At 38.3% G+C, this 20,041-nt stretch overlaps 1 protein-coding gene across 1 annotated transcript in view; it reads right to left on the bottom strand.

The window, feature by feature from the left end:
- Window positions 1-13,999, bottom strand: part of MTFR1 (mitochondrial fission regulator 1) — a 17,916-nt gene extending 3,917 nt beyond the window's left edge. The window contains exons 1-4 of the mRNA XM_009332223.1: window positions 13,862-13,999; window positions 10,487-10,585; window positions 4,837-4,955; window positions 613-851 (exon numbers count right to left, since the gene is read on the bottom strand). Of these exons, the coding sequence (XP_009330498.1) occupies window positions 613-851; window positions 4,837-4,955; window positions 10,487-10,585; window positions 13,862-13,927 (523 nt within the window). The 5' untranslated portion in view covers window positions 13,928-13,999. The remainder of the gene's footprint in view (window positions 1-612; window positions 852-4,836; window positions 4,956-10,486; window positions 10,586-13,861) is intronic.
- Between the last annotated feature and the right edge of the window lie 6,042 nt (window positions 14,000-20,041).

Below are 20,041 nucleotides of genomic sequence, written 5' to 3'. Positions count from 1 at the left end.
GGGGAAAGAAACTCAGGAAAAGAAGAATTATTCTGTTTACTACCAGAAACAGCGCACCGCTTTTGGTTCCATCTGGACAATGTGTTTGATCCCAGAGATGATTCCAGTAAACAATTAATCTCCTGTTCTGTTATTTATTTCATAGACTTGAGATGTATATTACATATTCCAAAAGCGTAATTAGCATCTTGTATGATTACTTCATGATATCAGAGAGCCTATTTCATTACTGGATGGGAAGACTTAGGTGTTAGCAATTAAGTTACATTCTTTTAGTTTGTTTAATCCATCGTGTTTACCATGAGCTTTGCTCTGAAAGCTGTTTAATACTTCTTTACTTATCCACAGATTCAGAATTCTGGCAGACTTTCACACAGACATGAAGACTTTTGGAATACTAGGAAATACAGAAAATCTGGCAGGTCTCTTGTCTTCAAGACCTATTCTGTATCCCTTGGTTAGTATGCTATGTCTGTCTACCAAACTAACCAAAACAATATGGAGAAGTGTTCAGTGTTACAGTATCTCACAAAAATGAATTAGCACATTATTAATTATAAAAGGGACAAATTCATTAACTGATTTGTGCTAAGAGTACAGCAAATTTAATACCTGCTGTCAGGTTCTGTTGTTCTTGCAAGATCACAATTTTGGCTATTTGTGCTCTTAAAGTGGCTAGTTCATTTTCTAGAGCACTAATCTTCTGCAGAGCTTCTTCATTTGCAGTCACTATGCTTCTGGACACTGGTTCTTCTTCCAACGGGTTTTGTAAGGACATCTGTCTGCACAGGGACTTTCTAGAATGTAGTTCACCTGAAAGAGGCTGGGCTGTTTTTGACCAAACTTCTGACCTGTAACAAAAATATCACAAGATTCCTTTTTTAAAGGCTTCGCTATAGATAAAAACTAAAGGACCGTTGCATACAAACCAGGAATACAAGTTGAAGGCCTGACTTTAAAATTGGCTTTACACAAATCACTTCCATTATATAGCTTAAAGTATAGAATCATAGAATCATTAAGGTTGGAAGAGACCTCTAAGATCATTGAGTCCAACCGTCAACCCAACACCACCATGCCCACTAAACCATGTCCCTAAGCGCCTCATCTACACGTCTTTTAAATACTTCCAGGGATGGTGACTCAACCACTTCCCTGGGCAGCCTCTTGCAATGTTTAACCACTCTTTCAGTAAATAAATTTTTCCTCATGTCCAATCTAAACCTCCCCTGGCACAACTTGAGGCCATTTCCTCTTGTCCTAAAGTAAACAAGAGCTTCACATCCTTTCTGTTTGCATCACGAGCTCTATTTCTTCTCTTCCCCTAGCCAGCTTTTTGTGGAATCCTTGATTTCAGGAGAAAAAAGGAATACATTCCCTCTCACCCCCCATCTATTTTTCTGCCTCATATCTCTTGTATTTTCTGTTGGAATTAAGATTCTTTTTTTCCCCAAATGCTACCATTTTTCCCCTGTGGGATGCAAATAGTAACTTGTAGTTGATTCCTTTGAAGAAGAAGGAAGAGTTTCTTAGTACCACAGCACGCTTTTGTACTTTTTGGACTTCTGAAGGGACAGTCCTCCATTTTAGCAGTGTTGGGAGTATGGAGTACGTGAAACAGCTTAGTGGCACAGAGGCTGCTTATCAGTAAATGGGAAAGGGTCTTATATCTAGGTTTCTAACACAATAAATAAAACTGTAGGGATGAAAACTTCATACAGTTTTTGAAGAGTCCATAAGCTTCCCTCCTCTTTCTCACAAGACAAAGAAAACGCAACTCTGTTGCCTTCCTTTGTTACTCACCAAAGCTCAAGCTATGTTAAACACTGAGGCATTACTGAGGATCTGCAGTCACATAGGCACTTACAAAAGGTTATATTCACTGAAGACACCAACACACAAAAACAGTTTATCTCAAGTAGAATTGAGTTATCATAAATATTAGAACTGCAAAATATGACCACATACTTAACTCCTCAGTCCTCCTTAACTTCAATCCCAAAATTTCTCAGGCAGGTCAGGATTCCACTATTTATTCAAACATGAGAGTAAGAACAGTGGCTAGTGATATGACTTTTCAAAATGTGTGGAGTGGCTCCAGACTAATACAGCTTAAGAGCCCCATCGCCCTGGATACGCATCTGCAGTTGTGCTAGACTTAAAGCAAGAGCCAAGGCTAGAACAAGCCTTGTGCTCTGACCACCTCAATCCAGGATTAGAGGCACATTTGAGTCTTCCATGACACCGACAGAAAACATTAGCACAACTTGCAGAATTTTGATCAAGCTGAATTGAGTATTATCAAGGATGTTAAAAAATTAGGTGCTGTTACCTAGATAGGAATAGAGAGCAACTAAAGCTGAGAAGAGAGCAGGATGCTTCCTATAGCAGCCATCTCCCTGCTCTCCCAAAGTACGTAAGGTGGAAGGAGACAGTTTTCTTTAAAACCCACCTTCTAGAAACTCTTTAACGGAGCAGAACAGCTAAACAACAAAGGGTATTTTCAGCTCAGAGCAGTAATGGTGTTTTAAGCAAATGTCTTTATTGGAAGCTACCACTGTGGAAAAATCTTATGCCTGAATTATCACTACTGCTGTGACTAGGGATAGGGGAAAAATGATTTGTCATTTAGTTGCTTCCTCTATAAAACTGCATTTGCAGAAAAAATCATGTCTGCAAGACTGTTTACTGAATTATACAGTGAATATATATTTAACAGTAACACCTATGTGATCTTGTCAAAACAGAGAATTTCAAATGCCTGGAAAACACCTAATGCATACTAGCTCCACTACATAATACTGTGCATAGACATAATAAACAGTGCACATTGAAATACTCATATTTGCTAAGTAATTCACTTACCAAGCTCCATTATAAGCTGTTTGCCTTAAGGTCACTATATATCTGCAGGATTATTTTAGTCCCATCCCATATGCATCTGTCCCCCTTTCCCCCTTCACATGCGGACGTCTCAGCAAATACGCAAGTCCTACATCTTTTGTAACAGGTTCTTTGAAGCAACAAAAGGCTATTCTCCCTGTCATCTCCATTAAACATAATAACTTTACAGTTCGATCTTTAAACAAAATGTTTCTGTGCAAGCAAAAGTAGTACTGGCCAGTTAATTTCCTTTGCGTCAAATACACTTTACAAATAGCATTTCCCAAACAAGCGTTGTTTTCTGTGACTCCCCTCTGAGTTTGTGAAATTAATGTGGCAGTGCCAGAATGTTTGTTATGCAAAGCTTCACTGTGGCAAGTCACGTTGGAGGGCATCTACGTCATTACTAACCTATTTCGTGCTTTCAAATTAAGAATGGTATCCTCCAGTAATCTTTGAAGCCAACAATCTGTGCCTTTCTCTGGAAGGTTAGTTTGTTTAGAAGAAAAACTTCCTCTGCACTACAGAACTGTACCTTTGTTTCTGGCTAGTCTGAGCAGCAATTTGGGTAGGCTGAGAACTTCATCACTTCAGCCAACCTGTTTCATGCAGTTACAGTGCTATGTAGTACTCTTGGTCCAACACAACGGTACCTATCCCATCATTCTGGACTGTGGTGGTGTGCTCCCCCTCGCCCTGCGTAAGCAACGACCACCAGTGGGGGTCATGATGGCTGCATCCAGCTTATGCTGGACTTTGGGGATGGATGACAACACAGTAGCCAAGGGCTGTCTGGAGCAGTGACCCAAACGTCTTGCTGGTATGCAAATACGACTATAAGTCAATCATCTTACTCTATAAATAGTGGACAGCCCAGGGCCCGTTGAGCTCTCCTGCATGGCAGCGGGCTGCACGCCAGGACCTCCCCCTGAGTAGGGACGCCTCTCAAGGTTACTCCTTGAGGTTGAGAGATTCCTTGCCGCCAACAGATACTCGGTGACTAATAGCATGCTAAAATTTGAAATCCTAGCTAAGTGATATAAAGGATTGATTGCGCATATCTAACCCTTTAGACATAAACCGTTGACCAAGTCTGCAACTAGGATTGGATCCAGCCGCACCTAGACTCCTCTCTGAGAAGTTTATAAAGCCAGGGGGTCCTTTCTGAACTTCGTGACTCAACGGCAGGGTCTCCCTGACAGTTTTGTCTGACCCTGTCCTCTATGCAGTAAATAATCAAGTGTAGCTTGCCATCAAATCTTTTTAAACCACTTGTCACATTTACCACTGAACTTTATTGATATAAAACAGTGAGTTAAAGTATATTTTTACTTCTCTCTTGCAAGTGAAGTGCACTCTCACTCCATCTGCAACATGGACACAGGTGCACAAACGCTTCCCTGCCAGTTTTCGTTATGAAGATTAAAGATGAAATATAAACCATAATATTTTAATTGTCTTTAGCAGGCTGCAGAGCTTTAACCAGAAAGGTGAGAAACAACGTGCCAATTGTTGGATTGTCAGAATGACCATTGCTGCTAATTAGGAAGCTGTACAGTACACTGCCCCACATTAATGAAAATCTCAGGAGAATTGGAGAAGAATCAGTGTTAGCAATTGTGCCATACCACAGCAGACATTTTTGTGGGGACAAGGTTGCTTGAAGCTGTCACATGCAATTCTTCACAATAAGTAAGTAAATAAAAAACAGTCTTCCCTGTACAAGGCCACTGTCCTATATGTTCTCAAATAAGTCTTTCGTTTATAATCCTGTTAGTCTAACCTCTACTACTGCTTTTCCAGACCCTACCTTTTCTATCCTTCTTCCCTCTCTGTTCTCCCAGCTTTCAAGTCCTCTCCATTAATTGCAATGCACAGTAGACTATCACTGAAGAGAAGCTAGGCTTCTTCCTCTCAGTTCAGAAGTGCAACGAGAAGATTTGAGGTGCATACCTGAGCCTTGTAGAGACTTCACCTTCTTCTTGAGCAACCCATCCCACATCCGCAAAGGAGGCCACTGCATCTTCTCTAAGTGGATTAGGATGGTTTCCTTCTGTGGCATGAGAAGTAAGCTAAATTTTAAAGACAAGATTGAAAGTTTTAGAGTCGCTATTCCCAGCCCATGTCACAGTTATTTTACCCAATACTTTTAGTGAGGCCACATGTAACTATTGACACATACATGCACAAAACACATCTATAGATTTAGCACGCTTATTTCTGTCCTGGGCTTGGTCCAGAACCATTTCACTGACTTCAAACTATTCAATCTAGACTGCTGAACACTTTACAGAAACCATTTTTAAGGTTCACGGCTAACTACATATACTGTCACATGACACTACTGAACACTCAAAATCCAATGCAAATTGTTACCTTAAAGACTAACAAACATCAACATTCTCCAGTAGTTTGCTATATTAACTCAAATAATATGTTTTTAAATTGTATTTGTAACCAGCAGTTAATAAAGGCATTAAGGCTACTAGTACTTCTAAAGTCTTTTGCTCTGATTTAGTATTATTTTGAAAGTGAAATTCTGTTGGAAATGTGTTTCCCTTCACCTACAACTTCCAGAATTTCTTTACAAGAATGAAGGTGTGTACATTACACGGGGCGGGGAGGGGGAAGCCATTTCTACTAGGTCAGTAATCACAAAGACTTGGAGTGAGGGGGTAGGATGCAATCATAATGGAACACACTATTTCCTAACAATCTCATTTACAGCATGCCAAACAAATTGACCATTTTCCAGCATGGTTCTGCCATTAGCTTTATAGCTGTTTGAAGCCAAAGGTGAGCAAGGCTGCAGAGACTGGAACCTTAGATTTACAGTTAAGTGACCTGAATGGAGATTTGAAAAATTGTTTGGCCCATCAGTATATGCTCCACAGCCACAACTATACAAAATGGTTTCAAATCTACTTTGAAATACTGGCTGCTTCCCCGGGTTAGACAAGGGCATGTGTACTCAGTCACTGGACTACTGAGCAGCCTGGTCTCGGTATCTTAGCAGATAAAAGCTAGTGAAACATCTTTCAGTAATTTATTCTGCTCAGTCTCTCACCTTGAGTTACTTATCTCCAATGCAACTATGCCACCTCTTCTGCTTGTATTACATACAATCCACAGGCCAATTTTGCACGAGCCGTTGCAGCTGTTTAAGTGCTGCCTGCTGCTGTTAGTGGCCAAGAAGCTAGTAATACTGACAAAGATGGTGGTAGTATGTAACAGTCTATGATGACAGGTTTGATCCAGTCTGTTAGCACTTAGGTCAATTTTCAAGGCAACTCACCTCCGTAAGAGGAAACTACTATGTAGCAGCAACTATGAAATGTTAGCATTAACCTGAATTTGTAGCGGACCTATCACAGTAGGACTGTAGGTTGGATGAGGTGAAACCATTTCTGAAGAACATCCACAGATATTTTAGTTGTAGCCTTTGATACAGAAGTCCCAGGAAGGTAGAAGTTGTGGGCCTGGGGTTGTTTTTTCCCCAGGAGTTGTTACAAACAAGCTTTGGAAATCGAGATTAGTCATCTTCACCTCACACTCTCGCAACTTGTGTGTGAGCCTTTATCACAGCTCCCAGGAGTGTGTATTGGCACCATCAGATCATTTGGAAACAACAGGGTTTTTTCCAGGTAGCATCAGCACAGATGGTAGTATGTTTATCACATTAACAGTTGTGCCTAATACCATCACAGTCTGCCTCTCTTTAAAACAGTCTAGAGAATACTATATTGCATGTTAGGATTTTCATTGTTTGAGGTTTCCTTGGCTTTTTTCTTTTTTAAAATAAAAAGAAATTTTCATGACCACAGCATCTGTATTTATTAACGTTAATGGCAATTTAAAAAAATCCATAATACATTAGCCACTTCTTGCAGGTGATACAGATTTTCCTGATGGTTATGGCCACAGGAGGAACTATTACCATGAAAAGACTGAAGGCACATTTAAATAAAGGCACTACAGGTATTTGCATCAAAAATAATTTTATAAATCAACAGTAAGGAATGCTTTTACCACTGCCAGGTTTCCTGCATTGTGAGATAACTAACTTCTAATCCAACATTTAGTAGCAAGCCTTCTGTTATATTGTGATGCAAGTTTCTTCTTACTTTTTTATTCGTATTTATATGTAAACATAATCTGCTTGTTACCCCATATATAGATGTTTCTTTTCTCTATCTCTAAAAACAACAGGGCCTTCCACAGCAGTGGATTTCGAATTTCAAGTTAATGCAGGATTTTTACTTTAATTTAAAGGTTAAAAGCCAACATCCCTCTCTTAAAACCTTTGCCTGTTTGTAGAATGATGCTTAAACAACTCTGTCACTACCCTATTCCTCCAGCCAATCTCAGCTGAAGAAAACTTGGACAACTGCTCTGCCAGCACCTGAAATGGAGAACAGAGAGCTGAAAACAGAGGCCCGGTTCTACTGGATGGCAGGAACTGAATGAAACAGTGAAAGTAACCTGCTTTTCTTTCTCTGGAAACTATGTAGTTGCTTCTCCCGCTTCTTCCTTCACAGGGCTTTTTTGCCTATTTTAGTGTGCATGTATGCTGCACACACACACATGCATGTCTGTGGGTTTCAGACCCATTACTCCACAAATTTCTGAAGAAAAGACTACATGAACTGTACTGTTTTGGCTGATGTCATAGAATCATAGAATATCTTGAGTTGGAAGGGTCCCGTAAGAATCATCGAGTCCAACTCCCAAAGAGTCAGCCCCGCCAGCATTTCTGCTCAGTTTCAAACTAGGGACTTCTCGCGTATCAGGCAACCGTGATAACCACTACACTATGGAAACACTGCTTAGGAGGATGTCAAAGCAGGATCCCTAGTTTTTGTTGGCTCCAGGAAGTGGAAAGCAGAACAAATATTTTTATACATTTAAAGATAGAATAAAAACTCTAATCTCAAATTACTAACACAGTTAGGTATTAAACATTTGGAAATACTTCTTCAAGTAAGACAAACTTGCTACGATTTTTCAAATTATCCCAGTAAATTCTGATGTTTTCTACGCGCACACCAATTCCTTAGGAGACTTCTACTGAGTTATCAGGTTTCCATCAGACAAACAGGAGAAGCATGGGACTAGAACAGAGATGCTGTAGCTGACGGACACTATCTTGTCCTGTAGCAGGTTGTACTGACAGTACTGTAGGTTTGGTTGAATCTACCTAGGCTATATTGGTAAGTTTAACTTTATTTTCTCCTAAAGACTACAGATAAACCTAAAAAATATGACATACAAAAGAACTCTATGAACCATTTTCATTTGTTCATGCCATATAGACTATATAAGGTAAGCTCTGCCACTGCTTATGGAATACATAAGCAGCATTTAGCAATTAATTTAAATGTTGACTATGGCAAGATCCATAGAGACAGATACTACAACAGTCAGTAGACCTCAAAAATCAAAATGTTAGGCTCTTTTTTTTGACTAGCTGAACAAAAGCATGCTAGAAGAGAAGAACAAACGAACATAACAGAGATATTCTTTCAGTATCTCTTATCCATTTATCATAAGGAAAACAAAGACCTGTGGAAAGTTTGTTGCTCTTAGATAAAGTTAGAAACACTGATGATATACATGCACCCTCAGATGAGGCAAGTAAGGTTTGCTTTGGGTTTTAAATAAAGTGACTTACAGCAAGGTTCAGTGCATGGTCCTTTCATAATATAGCTAAAGCTGGCAAGAAAGAAAGAGGAAGAGACAGCTATAGGAAAGCACCAGTTGCAACAGCATAAAAACGATCGAGACCAGTATTGAACTTCACTATAGAATCTTAACGCTGAGATAAAGACATAAAAAACAGATGTTAGCACCACACTTTTACATGTTCAGCAGTTTATATATTAAAATAGTTTAAAGCTTGCATAAATCATATAAATTCTAATGTTTCAAGGCTACGATTTTGAAATTCGTATTTCTAATTCAATCAACTGACAATTGTACTTCTATTTTTAGGATCCTTTCCTTTCATCTAATAGAAGATGAATGTTTATTAGGGTGCATAAAATCTAAGCAAAGCTAACTGAATGTCTCTTTAAGAGGAAAAAAAGGCAAATATTTTATTTATTCTAACACAGAATTCAGACGAAGACATATACATATTTTTATTTCAACACTAAAAATATTCAGGAACAGATTCCCCACAGCTCTTTGCAAGTACGTAAAACAGAAATGCCTTCTTTTATGTACCATATTAAAAGAAGGCAGTATTTGGCTAACTATCTGCAAATGAGCATCATCTTCCCTTGTATGGCCTTTACAGTACAGAAAATCAGACACGTTATAGGAAGACTTCACTTCCTTCCAAATCTGAGGCACACGGAGGCTTATTGCTGGCATAACTACTATTAATTATATATCCAAAAGTTTAAGTCCAGCATGTCATTTTGTTGTCCTTCTCACCTGCACAAATCCCCCCCCAATGTATATATTTATTTTTTAAGTTTCACCGAGCCACTAGTAGTGGGAGATGGTTGCATTCTAGTTTCTCAATGTAATTATTTAAGAGAGGCAAAATGTCAGCATGGCTTTTACTATCACACCAAAAAGGCTTCTATGGTAATCTGAACTATCTAATTTTGCTACTCTAATTTCAAGTCTAAATATTGTTCATACGTTTCATATAGGATAAAGAAATTAATTTAAACAGTGAAAAATGTATCTGTGTGGAAATTACCTTGTCTTAGCGTGGGTGACGATTCCCACCATTCGTCTTCATGTTCCCCACCCTTGCTCAGCCCAAGAAACATTCCTCTCTCAGCTAGAGTTTCAAACACTAAATTTCTCCAATTCTATACCCACCCCCTATCCCTAACACACACAGAGTTGAAGAGATTATGTGTAACAGCTTCCATCTTCCCATCTGTTCCTGAAAGACTTGTTATAAAAAGCAAGGGTTTTCTCCTCCTCAAGCTTTTACCCTCCCTCTTTACCCTCCCACTATATGCAGCTGAAGTTAAAAGCAAACAAGTCAGAAAGCTGCACAGAACTGATGTTCCCCTTTCACCTATACAGCGCTAACCTTGTATTTAAAACAAAAGCAAACAGGGTACTCATGTTATCTTGTTACTAATTTTTTACTTTCTGATAAAGTTGTTTATTTTCCCAAATATTTTTAAGTAACTGTTCATCTTTACATGCCTCTTAAGCCTAGCTTATAAGCACTGTTTATAGAAATAAGTTTCAAACCTTTTTTTTTATGGACCAAATTTTTTTTTTTCCCCAAGAATAACTTTTTAATACTGTATTGCCTCATTTTAGAAGTTCCAATTTCCTTAGGAAAAAATTTGTTTCAAGTTTTATTATGTGTGTTACAGCAACACGGATTTAGGTTTTAGGCAGTTCAGAAGCTGAAGAATCCATATCTGGAAAAAATCTGAACTGGAAGTGGGAAGAACTGAAGGAAACTAATTCTCCTATGTGCCCGGTTTTATCATATTCTGCTTTTACAAACCCTCTAGTCATTTATTTCAATGAACTGCATATTTGCTTAAAATCTTTTGATGCAAGAGCAAATCCCTTTATCAGCATAGTGAAACATGTATTCTAAACTGTTGAGAACACCTACCTGAAACTGAACTCTTGGACACTGTATAAGAGAGAGGTTAGTACCAATTTTTCTTACAATACTTCGAGATGAACCATAAGGTTTGCTTGACCAAAGCACCTAGATGGGAAGGAAAAAGAAGCCGGCTGTTAGGTAACTGATTTTTATATCATATTGGAACAGTTTTCTCTCATCCTTCCGTACCATGCTTGTGCTAAACGTATTTGCAGTTATTCCTTTCCTGCTAGACTAGAATATAATACAAATAATATAATACACTGTATCGGTGAACTCCTTACATCCTATACCTGAATTGCCACAAAATTTGGTCTTGTCATTACAATATAGCTATGTTTGTTTAAGTTCAAGACAGCCTTTGTATTAAGTTTAAATTGAAAGCAATAAATTGGGTAACACAGAAGGATTCAAGAGTTGGAAGCATCTTCAAAAGCATAATTTGTCCATTTTCAAGACAATGAAGAATCCGCATTGGGTCAGACACCTCTTTTTAAGGGGTTTCAAGAAAAGCCACTCAATCATGAAAAATCTGTAAAGTTATGTAACTCTACATTTCCCAATATATCTTTTTTTCTTTAATTTAGATTAATTTTTTTCTTTAATTTAGATAAAGAAAAGGAAAGGGGGGGGGACGACAAATACATGAGAATGAAACTTTGTCCTAAACAAAAAAATACATTCACCTAGATAAAATTGCACACAGCACCTCAGCACACCTGGCTTCATCAGAACTGTTTCTATTGCAATTCAGATTTCTTCTACATTGTTTCAACAGGGATTGAATTTGCTTTCTTTTGTTGTACTTAAATGACAGGAATGTTAGCTCTATTATTTACCATAGTTGTATGAAATAAAATGATACTTTAATCCTAGGAGAATAGTACAAAATGAGCCAGAGCAGAAGCAAAAAAAAAACCCCAAAAACGGGAGAGAAGTAGGAAAGATTTCAACACAGGGAAAGAAAGGCAACAGAAACAATGCAAAGAAGAAAAAGAATAATGGGAAGACTCTAACACAGAGAACGTTGTTAGCAAAAAATAAGAACACTGTATGGTAATCTAAAAAACTTGGCCAGTGTTTACTTGTAGATATGAATTTACTACTCAGATCTTAGTTTTTAAAGGCTCATCGCTTCAAGCAAACTCAACATCCTGTTAGAAGGTTGCCCAACAAAGAAAACTTAGATAGAATCCAGGCTATTAATATTGAAACAACCCTCATCTGGCATGGCAATATTGCCTGTGTGATTAGTGTAGTGCAGCTGTGGGAGTTTCACAACACACAGCTGAGTAACATTTTGATATGCTGAGCAAAGATCACTACCCTTAGATTTTGAAGGTTCTATTAAAAAGAAAAATTTATGCTCATGGTATTTGTCACCAGATTATATTATCTCAGAAACCACACAAACATTTTGCCTATTTCTAAATAAGTATCTTTCCTTCCTCTGGCTTTACTGGAATGTATAAATTTTGACAAAATAAATGTGCACTGCACATATGCTATGCTAGAGCCTCACATCAGAGCTGCAACTTTGCCATTAATCCACTCAGACCCATTTTTTCCACTCTATGAAACATATATTCTCTTGCTTAATATGCTGCTAAGCTTGAACACAATTTTTTTCAGTGCAGAGTACTCTATTGATCCTGCATTTTGGATGCCTCAAAGACCTCACATTCGTGACTATCACATTACTGTTTGTCTATATGTCTGAGAAAATAGCAGGTAGATCAGGAGCCTTCAAGAAAAAGTCACTGACAAACAGTACCGCAGTAATACAGCCTCACTATTCACAACGGATTCTGATGTTAGAAGCAGAACTGTTGGCGATAGCCTCAAAGCGATGTTGCATTGGAAAAAATACTAGTCAAGGGAAGGCTTAATTAATTACAGAAGTACTTCCACAACAGTGAAAGAGCCTAGACTACATGCTGTATTGCCAACATAAGTGCAGTGCATTTCAAACAAGTGGCAAAACTTGTTTAGAGATTGCTCAGACCACAGACAAGAGGTTGACTAGCACCCAGATCCTCAAAAATATTTGGTGCTCAAATGCCCTTGGGGTTTTTCAGCAACAGTGGTTTGGTGCACCAAAACTTTTAATGACTCAGTTTTGGTAATTCAAGATACGCCTGGACAATATTTTCAGAAAACTGCATACAAGCTGTGCCACAAGGTATGCAAATAAAGTCAGCACACTGCTCAGCTGAGCTAGTGAGTCTCAGCACTGCTCTACCCAAGTTCACACAACTTGTTGTTGCCTTGAAGCACTGGCAGAGCAAGTCTGCAAAATATTACATAGTCATACCCTCTTATTGCATCAGTGTTTTGCTGTTGTCCAGAATAGCTGACATTTGGAAATGTAACTGCATTATTGCAAGCCTGATATAAGTAGAGAATGGGGGGAAATGGATTAAAAACTTGTTCCCCCCGCCATTTAGGCTGAAAGATGTTGCTGAAATGACCACAGCAACACTCCAGCATATTCTCATACTTTGAATTTTCAAAGTTACACTGCATGAAATCTCAGATCCAAGTTCAAATAAAATCCTAAAATACAGATTCTTATTGGTAATTTTAATTTACAATGTTTAAACAATTTACTCTCCATAAATTCCCAAGATTGATAAAAGGTTCTACCACAGTAATTCAGAGTAAGAACTGCCATTCTAAGTACTGCACATAGCTGTTAAGGATTTCCCTATTGTTAAAACATTAAAATATTTCGACAACTTACAGGGATTACTGCACTGAGGTCAATACTTCTACTCAAAACAGCTTCCTAAAGGTCCCAGTGACAAAGCAGTTGACGTGTAGCAGATCTCTCTCTCTCTCTCTGCGCTAAGCATTCAAAGAAAACTCTATATACACTTTCCTCCAAGAGGAGAGCTATGCATGCACCTTCCTCTGTTTCCCCAGTAAAGAACACAGATGTGTTGCTCTCATGTACCATAACATTTTCAGGAGAGGTAAATATAGCACAATTATCATCATCTGAGTTTCATGGGGCTTTTCATATCTCCAAGATAAGAGCAAAGAAATAAGACTATTTAAGAATATCACTGTTAAAAATCAGTTGAAAATTTTCCTTCAGCTTCAAAACACACATAGAAGTCCAGCATGAAAAGCAGTGTTTACAATGTAAACAGTTTGTTCTTAGAGCTAGAAGGAACTGCACAGTATTTTTAACACATATATTACTCAATACTTCAGTGTCCGAGTGGTAAACTTCATACTTTTTCAGCAATGCAGAATCATACAAGTATTGAGTATACTTAAAGTGTTCTGCTGGAATAGACAAGCACAAACTAAAATATATTAAGTGCTTTCTATACCTGATTTTCTGAAAACATGAAGCAAGTTTGAAACACTTACTGATTCCATGTTTAATCCAACTTGTTCAAAAGCCATCCTAATGAAGCGCTTAAGCCAGCAAATCATTTGGAATGGAAAAAGCCTTTCCAAACTTGGATTTAAGCCTTCCAAACCTACAGGGCTGCGGAGGTTCCATAGCACTTCTGAAATGAGAAACACAAGAATTTTAGATGCATGTCATGGAACATATACAGAAGTAAACTGCTACATGTATTCCTAAAATACAAGCTTTAGAAACAGTTACTGAAAACAAGACATGTACGTATAGGCATTCAGAAGGCATTTACTTAATACAGGTGACAAAGATTTTTAGTAGTGTCGTTTTTAAGAAATCAGCGCTGTTGCAAAGTTAACGATTAAAACGCTGGGGAAAAATGCTTGCCCACTTGAGCTTGGACCGATGATGGTGTTCAACAGCTCTAAGTGAGCACCCAACACTATGGAATGCCTGCACCTGGGGACTAGCACTAAAATTAAAGGCCCATACTCCTATCTAAAACTCATTTCTATGCAGGAACAAACTACAGAAAGCTGATCACGTCTCTTCATTCACATTCTGACAGCTTTGTTGTTTCCTCCTTTTTCCCACAACTGAGGAAAGGAAACATGGAAAAATGGCTAATGCAAGAAAATGACAGGAAATAGCGTAGATGTGGGACCTGAAAATATTCAGGCGATTTATGAAGTTGGACAGATTTAAAATTGTATCTATTTATATGTACTACCATTCACTTAAATCAAGATGTTTTTATTGCTCCTCTAGTGAGGAGCAATAGTGTAGCTTTTCTTTAACTGTGTTCTACACCAGTCATAACTTTGATGCCGCTGAGAAATGTCTGCCACCAAAACCAAAAAGGAAGCCATAGATTTAGGTTTACGTTTGTTTTGTGCATCAGGCTAGAAACAACACTCTGTTGAACCACCTTGAACAACATATTTGTAGTATGAACAACAGCGTTGCTGAAGCCACTATATATGTACAGAGTGATGACTAAAGCAACGTAGCAGCAAGGTACGGGTACTCGGGAAGTCTGAAAGTCAGGAGATGGAAAAGCTATGCTGTTTGAAAGTGCCCACAAGCATTACAGTTAAACCATGACTGTTTCCATTACAAATGTTTTTTTCAACAGTTTACAGTTCCTTAGTAATAACCTGCTTCTTGTGGAAACTTGGCAGGAACAGTGCAACTCTACAGTTATCTTTTTTTAGACAGGCTTAAAAAAAAAGTTGGTATTAGTTTCTCATCACCACAGAAAGTAAAAGACATTTCCTAACAGGATTTTCTTCTGTTTCTGAATAAACTAGGAAGAAACTACTAATCTATCAGCTAAAGGAGGACTAATGAAAATGTAAGATAACAAAAGTTATTAAAAGAAAAGAAGTGAACCAACCACCACGAGATTAGAATGGAAACCGCAATTGCTATAAGAAAAACAATAGGGAAGAATAATAGGCTACCTACCAAACAGACATGAATATAAGCTATAGTCGTACATAATAAATAAAAAAGTCATGGACTTATTTATGGAAAGCTGGAAAACTCTATTAGGGAAGCATTCCCATCTACTTGATCTATTCTTCCTTTAGGCATCTGTTATTCTTCCCTTAGACGAGCTACTGGGCTGTATGGATCTTTGATCACATTGCACCTGCTGTGTTTTTATAACAGGAGGAATACCAGTCTTTCTACATATTAGATTTGGCATCATATCTGGCACTGTAGACATGCAGTGACATAAAAGAGACAGGGATGCTCCTTTAAAAGGGTAAACCTGTCCCAAAAATGTGATACATGTGATGCACTCCGCCTCATTCCAAAGTTCAGACTTGTTGAACATGTAGTGTGGAAATCAAAGAGAAGAAAAACGGAAGCCGTGTCAAGACATTCAAACAAGAGAGAAAAAAACCTGTATTGCTGAGCAATTGCGAGGACAGGGCTGGCTGGTAAAGGCAAGCGATAGGACTATAAAGGGATGACTGCATCCTGATACACTGCTCTTCCAACAGATAGACAGGTCGTTAGTTTAAAAATCCCAAGACGTAGTCAGAGTCATGTTTTGTTTCAGGAAGTGAAGAAAAGGTATTTTGTTTCTGATCACCTGGGAGGACTGAGTCTTTAATAACAGAGACAATTTGGGCAGAAGTGAAAAGAGGGTGTGAGAACTTCCTCTGAGGAAATCAGAGCAGGTCTAGAAAGTTTCCGTGAACTCAAGAAACTGAGAGGCAAAAAGAAGTAAAGGATTGACACAAAAACTGTCAAGATAACCAATTAAAGGCACAAAAGCAGATGCAGAAAAAAGTAGCATAATATTAGGATGACAGAATAGTACAAATATGAAGTAGTAAATTAAAAAAGGGTAAGGTACAAAATGCGTTCCAGCTTACAGGCATAAAAAAAATCCTACATATGTGTTAGGAGTAAGCAGACAAGAGAGAGCGCCAGGATTTAACAGGAGAGGAAAGAAAGCAATGACTGATACAGATAGCCAGTATATTCTGTGTTTTCACTTGAAGATGGTAGAAAAGACAGAGACAGATGTTAGAACGGGTTATAGACAACAAAAGCTACAAGCATCCAGGACAACAGTGTCTAGTGAAATTCACCCTGAACAGCTCAGAAATTAGCCAAAGCTAATATTTCTGAAATATTAGTGATTACTTTTAAAAACTTGTTCAATGAGATCCAAGAGACCCAGGAATAAAAGAAGGAGCATGATGACACAAAGCATTGGAAACAGTCCAAAATACTTATCTTGCCCTGAAACATTTAGGTGACCTTTTATAATTCCAGGTTCCAAGACTTCGATGAGCAAACACAAAAAAGCATTCATTCAACAAAACAACTACTTCAGTAAAGTGATTATTTATAGTTCACATTACAAATCATTGTTTCTTCTGTAGCCTAAATACTTAAAGTACCCAAGACCGGGATCATCAACTCCTTGCTCTTGCCAATGTCCTGCTATCTGCTTTTGCAGAAGAAAGTGACAGAAGTCAGTCTGTAAGAGTGGAGAGTACTAACCAGTTCCTGGATTAGTTTCCTTAGTTCCTGGCACTAAAGAAAATCACCATGTTTTAACAACCTCCGGCTAATTTGTTATCTAAAAGGAGATCTAAAATGAAAATATTTCTAAATATATCAGCTTGATGTTTTTATGAGATCTATTAGTTTTCCAGAATTATCCCCAGACAAATTTGATACTCATTTCTTCCGGACTATATTGCACTATACCTTTCTTCATAAATCTCAGTTATTTCACAATTATTTTATGTGCCAAGAACAGAAGGGGTTCATTCCAAATGAAACTGCTGGACAGCAAGAATGAAAACATTAGCAAATTCTTCTCTCATGCTCTGTATACATGCCAATTTCAGAAGCAGGAGTTAGATGTTTATTGCTTTTACTAACCTAGAACAATACCTCTTTTAAAACATTGATGCTTGCTTCATTTATCCTCTATCTTCTTTATCCTATCTAAACTAAAAATAATAGTAGTTTAATTCCCCGATAGCTTCCACAACTCAATTACTACAATAAAATGCCCTGAGTGATGGTAATACTGCTATAACACATGGTCCTTCTGCTGTGCTTAAGCAGAACTATTACGACGATAAGCAGTAGTCATCGGCAAGATTCCCAAAAGAGGTTAGAAGAGTAATAACACAAAGAATTACATTTCACTGCATAAGGCAGGCGGGGGTTGGAATTTCATGGGTTCTTCATTTATAAAATTCTATTTACACAGAAATTATCAATGCTGAAGAACTTACTTTCTGATATGGATACATGCAGGAATTCCCTGGTTGAGAAACAAGGAGGTCTACATTTCTGCATGTCGGGGTTCTCACCTTAGCCTCCCGGAACTCTCTTTTGCCCCCACTTTTCCCAACCACTTCTCCAGGTTTCATTTAATACTGTCATATCAAATACCAGCCTACAAAGCTGAGAGATAATACCATTATAAATTACAAAATGTTCATGAAATAAATATAAAGGCTCTGGAGGCTGTACCCATAAGGCACACTACTCAGTAAATAGGAAATGGAGGCCTTTGCCAGGCTTCTAGTGAGTCCCACCCATGAGAGATGAAAAGAAAGAAAAATCAGATGCAACTGCTTTCAAATTGAAATTCTTCTATGTGTATTTCCCTATGTTGTATTTGTCCAAGTCCCTTTCAAATTATGAGTTCTTGCTCTTAAAAAGAAATAGGATATTCATATTTTTCTTACTGAAGAAAATTTCTCTCATTCATGTAAGATCCCCACAAAAATAAGAGAATGGCTTATTGGGCTTGAGGCAACAGATCAGCCTTCACCAAGAATAAATAAATGTGTGAAATCTGAAAATGAAATGTCTAGTCTCTAAATTGAAAGGGTATGCATAACATAAAGAAATACCAAATTTTCAAAGAAGCATGGTTTCAAAGGAATACCAACCACATCAAAAATCACACACAAAAAGAGTAGGTTCCTCCTTATTTTAGCAGGAAACTAGGGCACGCCTATCTTCACAGTCTTTAAGACTGACACGTGACCCAAGCTCATCTCATGAAATTATATCCATAAGGAAACATATTAAAGAAGTAATAAAGAAAGATAAAACCAACAAAAAATTATCACAGCAACAGCAAGCCACGCAGGCAGGGAGAATCTTCTGATAAAGGACTAGATCCCCTCGCCGATCAACACAGACCAATTGTAAGTAATGTAAGCATTTGGCAGTGATCACACAGCCAGCTACAGAGGTCTATTTTTTGGCTCGGAAGCCACAAATAATGAAGTGCCCTCTTACTTTCAAAAACACTTGTTTGGAAAGACACGCCAAGAGAGATAAAAGTCAGTGAATACTACAGAGACAATCAAGGGCTTATCTAAGCTAATATCAGCATGAAATCTAAAGCAAATATTGAAAATAATACATACTTGCAATGGAAGTTGTTAAAGCTTTCTTAAAAATATAGCCTAGTCTTATTGCACCTCAAGGTGCAAAATCATACTCATCACATCTTACCCATGTTACCATATCTTGCCAATTAAGAATGGAGAACAAAAAAACCCTATGTTTAAACACGAGTTTAATCAAAAGCCGTTGCTCAGCAGAGTTTATATCTACACGGTGCAATATGATACTGTGTAGAGGTAAACGAAATCCTTCAACATCTCTAAACCATACAGTATTATACTAGACAGTCATAACCATATACCTACGCTTTCCTGCCAGACATACAGACCTCCCTAGTCATTGCTGTGAATGCCAGCCATTCTGCTACATCTTCGAGAAACAAGAACATGTAAATTTTATTAGCAAAAGGGTGTCTCTGTCTGAAAAAGCATTTAAAGTGTTCTATGGTTTCTCCCTCAGAATCTCTCTCTGTAACAACACTGAGTTCCTACACGCAGCAATCGTGTTTCAGCTAGTGACCTCTATGAAGAAAATGATTTTGATTCAGCAACAGTTATGTGGAACTTTTAGAGCCGATGCGCAGAAAACTCAGCTCCCTACTTTTTTCTTCATCACCTAGGTAGAAAGCAGTGGGTATCAGAAGAGAGAATTATTTCCTTTTCATTTAGTCTTTGTAATTCTTGTCTTCACAAGAGCTGCAAAAGACTACAGCTGTCTGAGGAGAGCATGTAAATATTAATGAAATCTTGCTGACGCTATCAGACAGAGATCAATACACTACAGTTGATGTCAGCGTTCAAACTCTACTCACGCTCACTATTTGGAACTTCGGCAGCTTGCTAAACAAAATAAAGACAAGCATCTAGCCAGTTACTTATTTATGACAATTGCAGAAGAACCTGAGCTCAGCAGCAGTATCACTAAAGGTATACAAAGTAAGCATCGTAAGTCTACAGAAAAGGAAAATAAGCACCAGACCCCTTAAGACTAGGCTCCTTTCCCCTCTATATGCTACCTCTGTATTTCAAAGCCTCCTTAAAAAACTTCCCTGAAACTTCTCCAGATTTACATGATTTCCCGCGACCTGTCACCCCCATCACAGCAACGTAAGAGGGTTTCAGTTTCGGTCAGCTCGCCTGCTGAAACGACAGCTTCGACCCCAACACCCCGAGCCGCTCCCAGGCTGCTCTGCTCCCCAGGAAAGGCGGCGCAAGCACGGCACCTTCGCAAGGCCGCTGCCTGCCCGGCACCTGCCCTGCCCTGCCCTGGATCGGCCC

Source organism: Pygoscelis adeliae, unplaced genomic scaffold (assembly GCF_000699105.1).
Source record: "Pygoscelis adeliae isolate BGI_AS28 unplaced genomic scaffold, ASM69910v1 Scaffold329, whole genome shotgun sequence".
Lineage (NCBI taxonomy): Eukaryota > Metazoa > Chordata > Aves > Sphenisciformes > Spheniscidae > Pygoscelis > Pygoscelis adeliae.
This window is presented reverse-complemented; position numbering and strand designations above follow the sequence as displayed.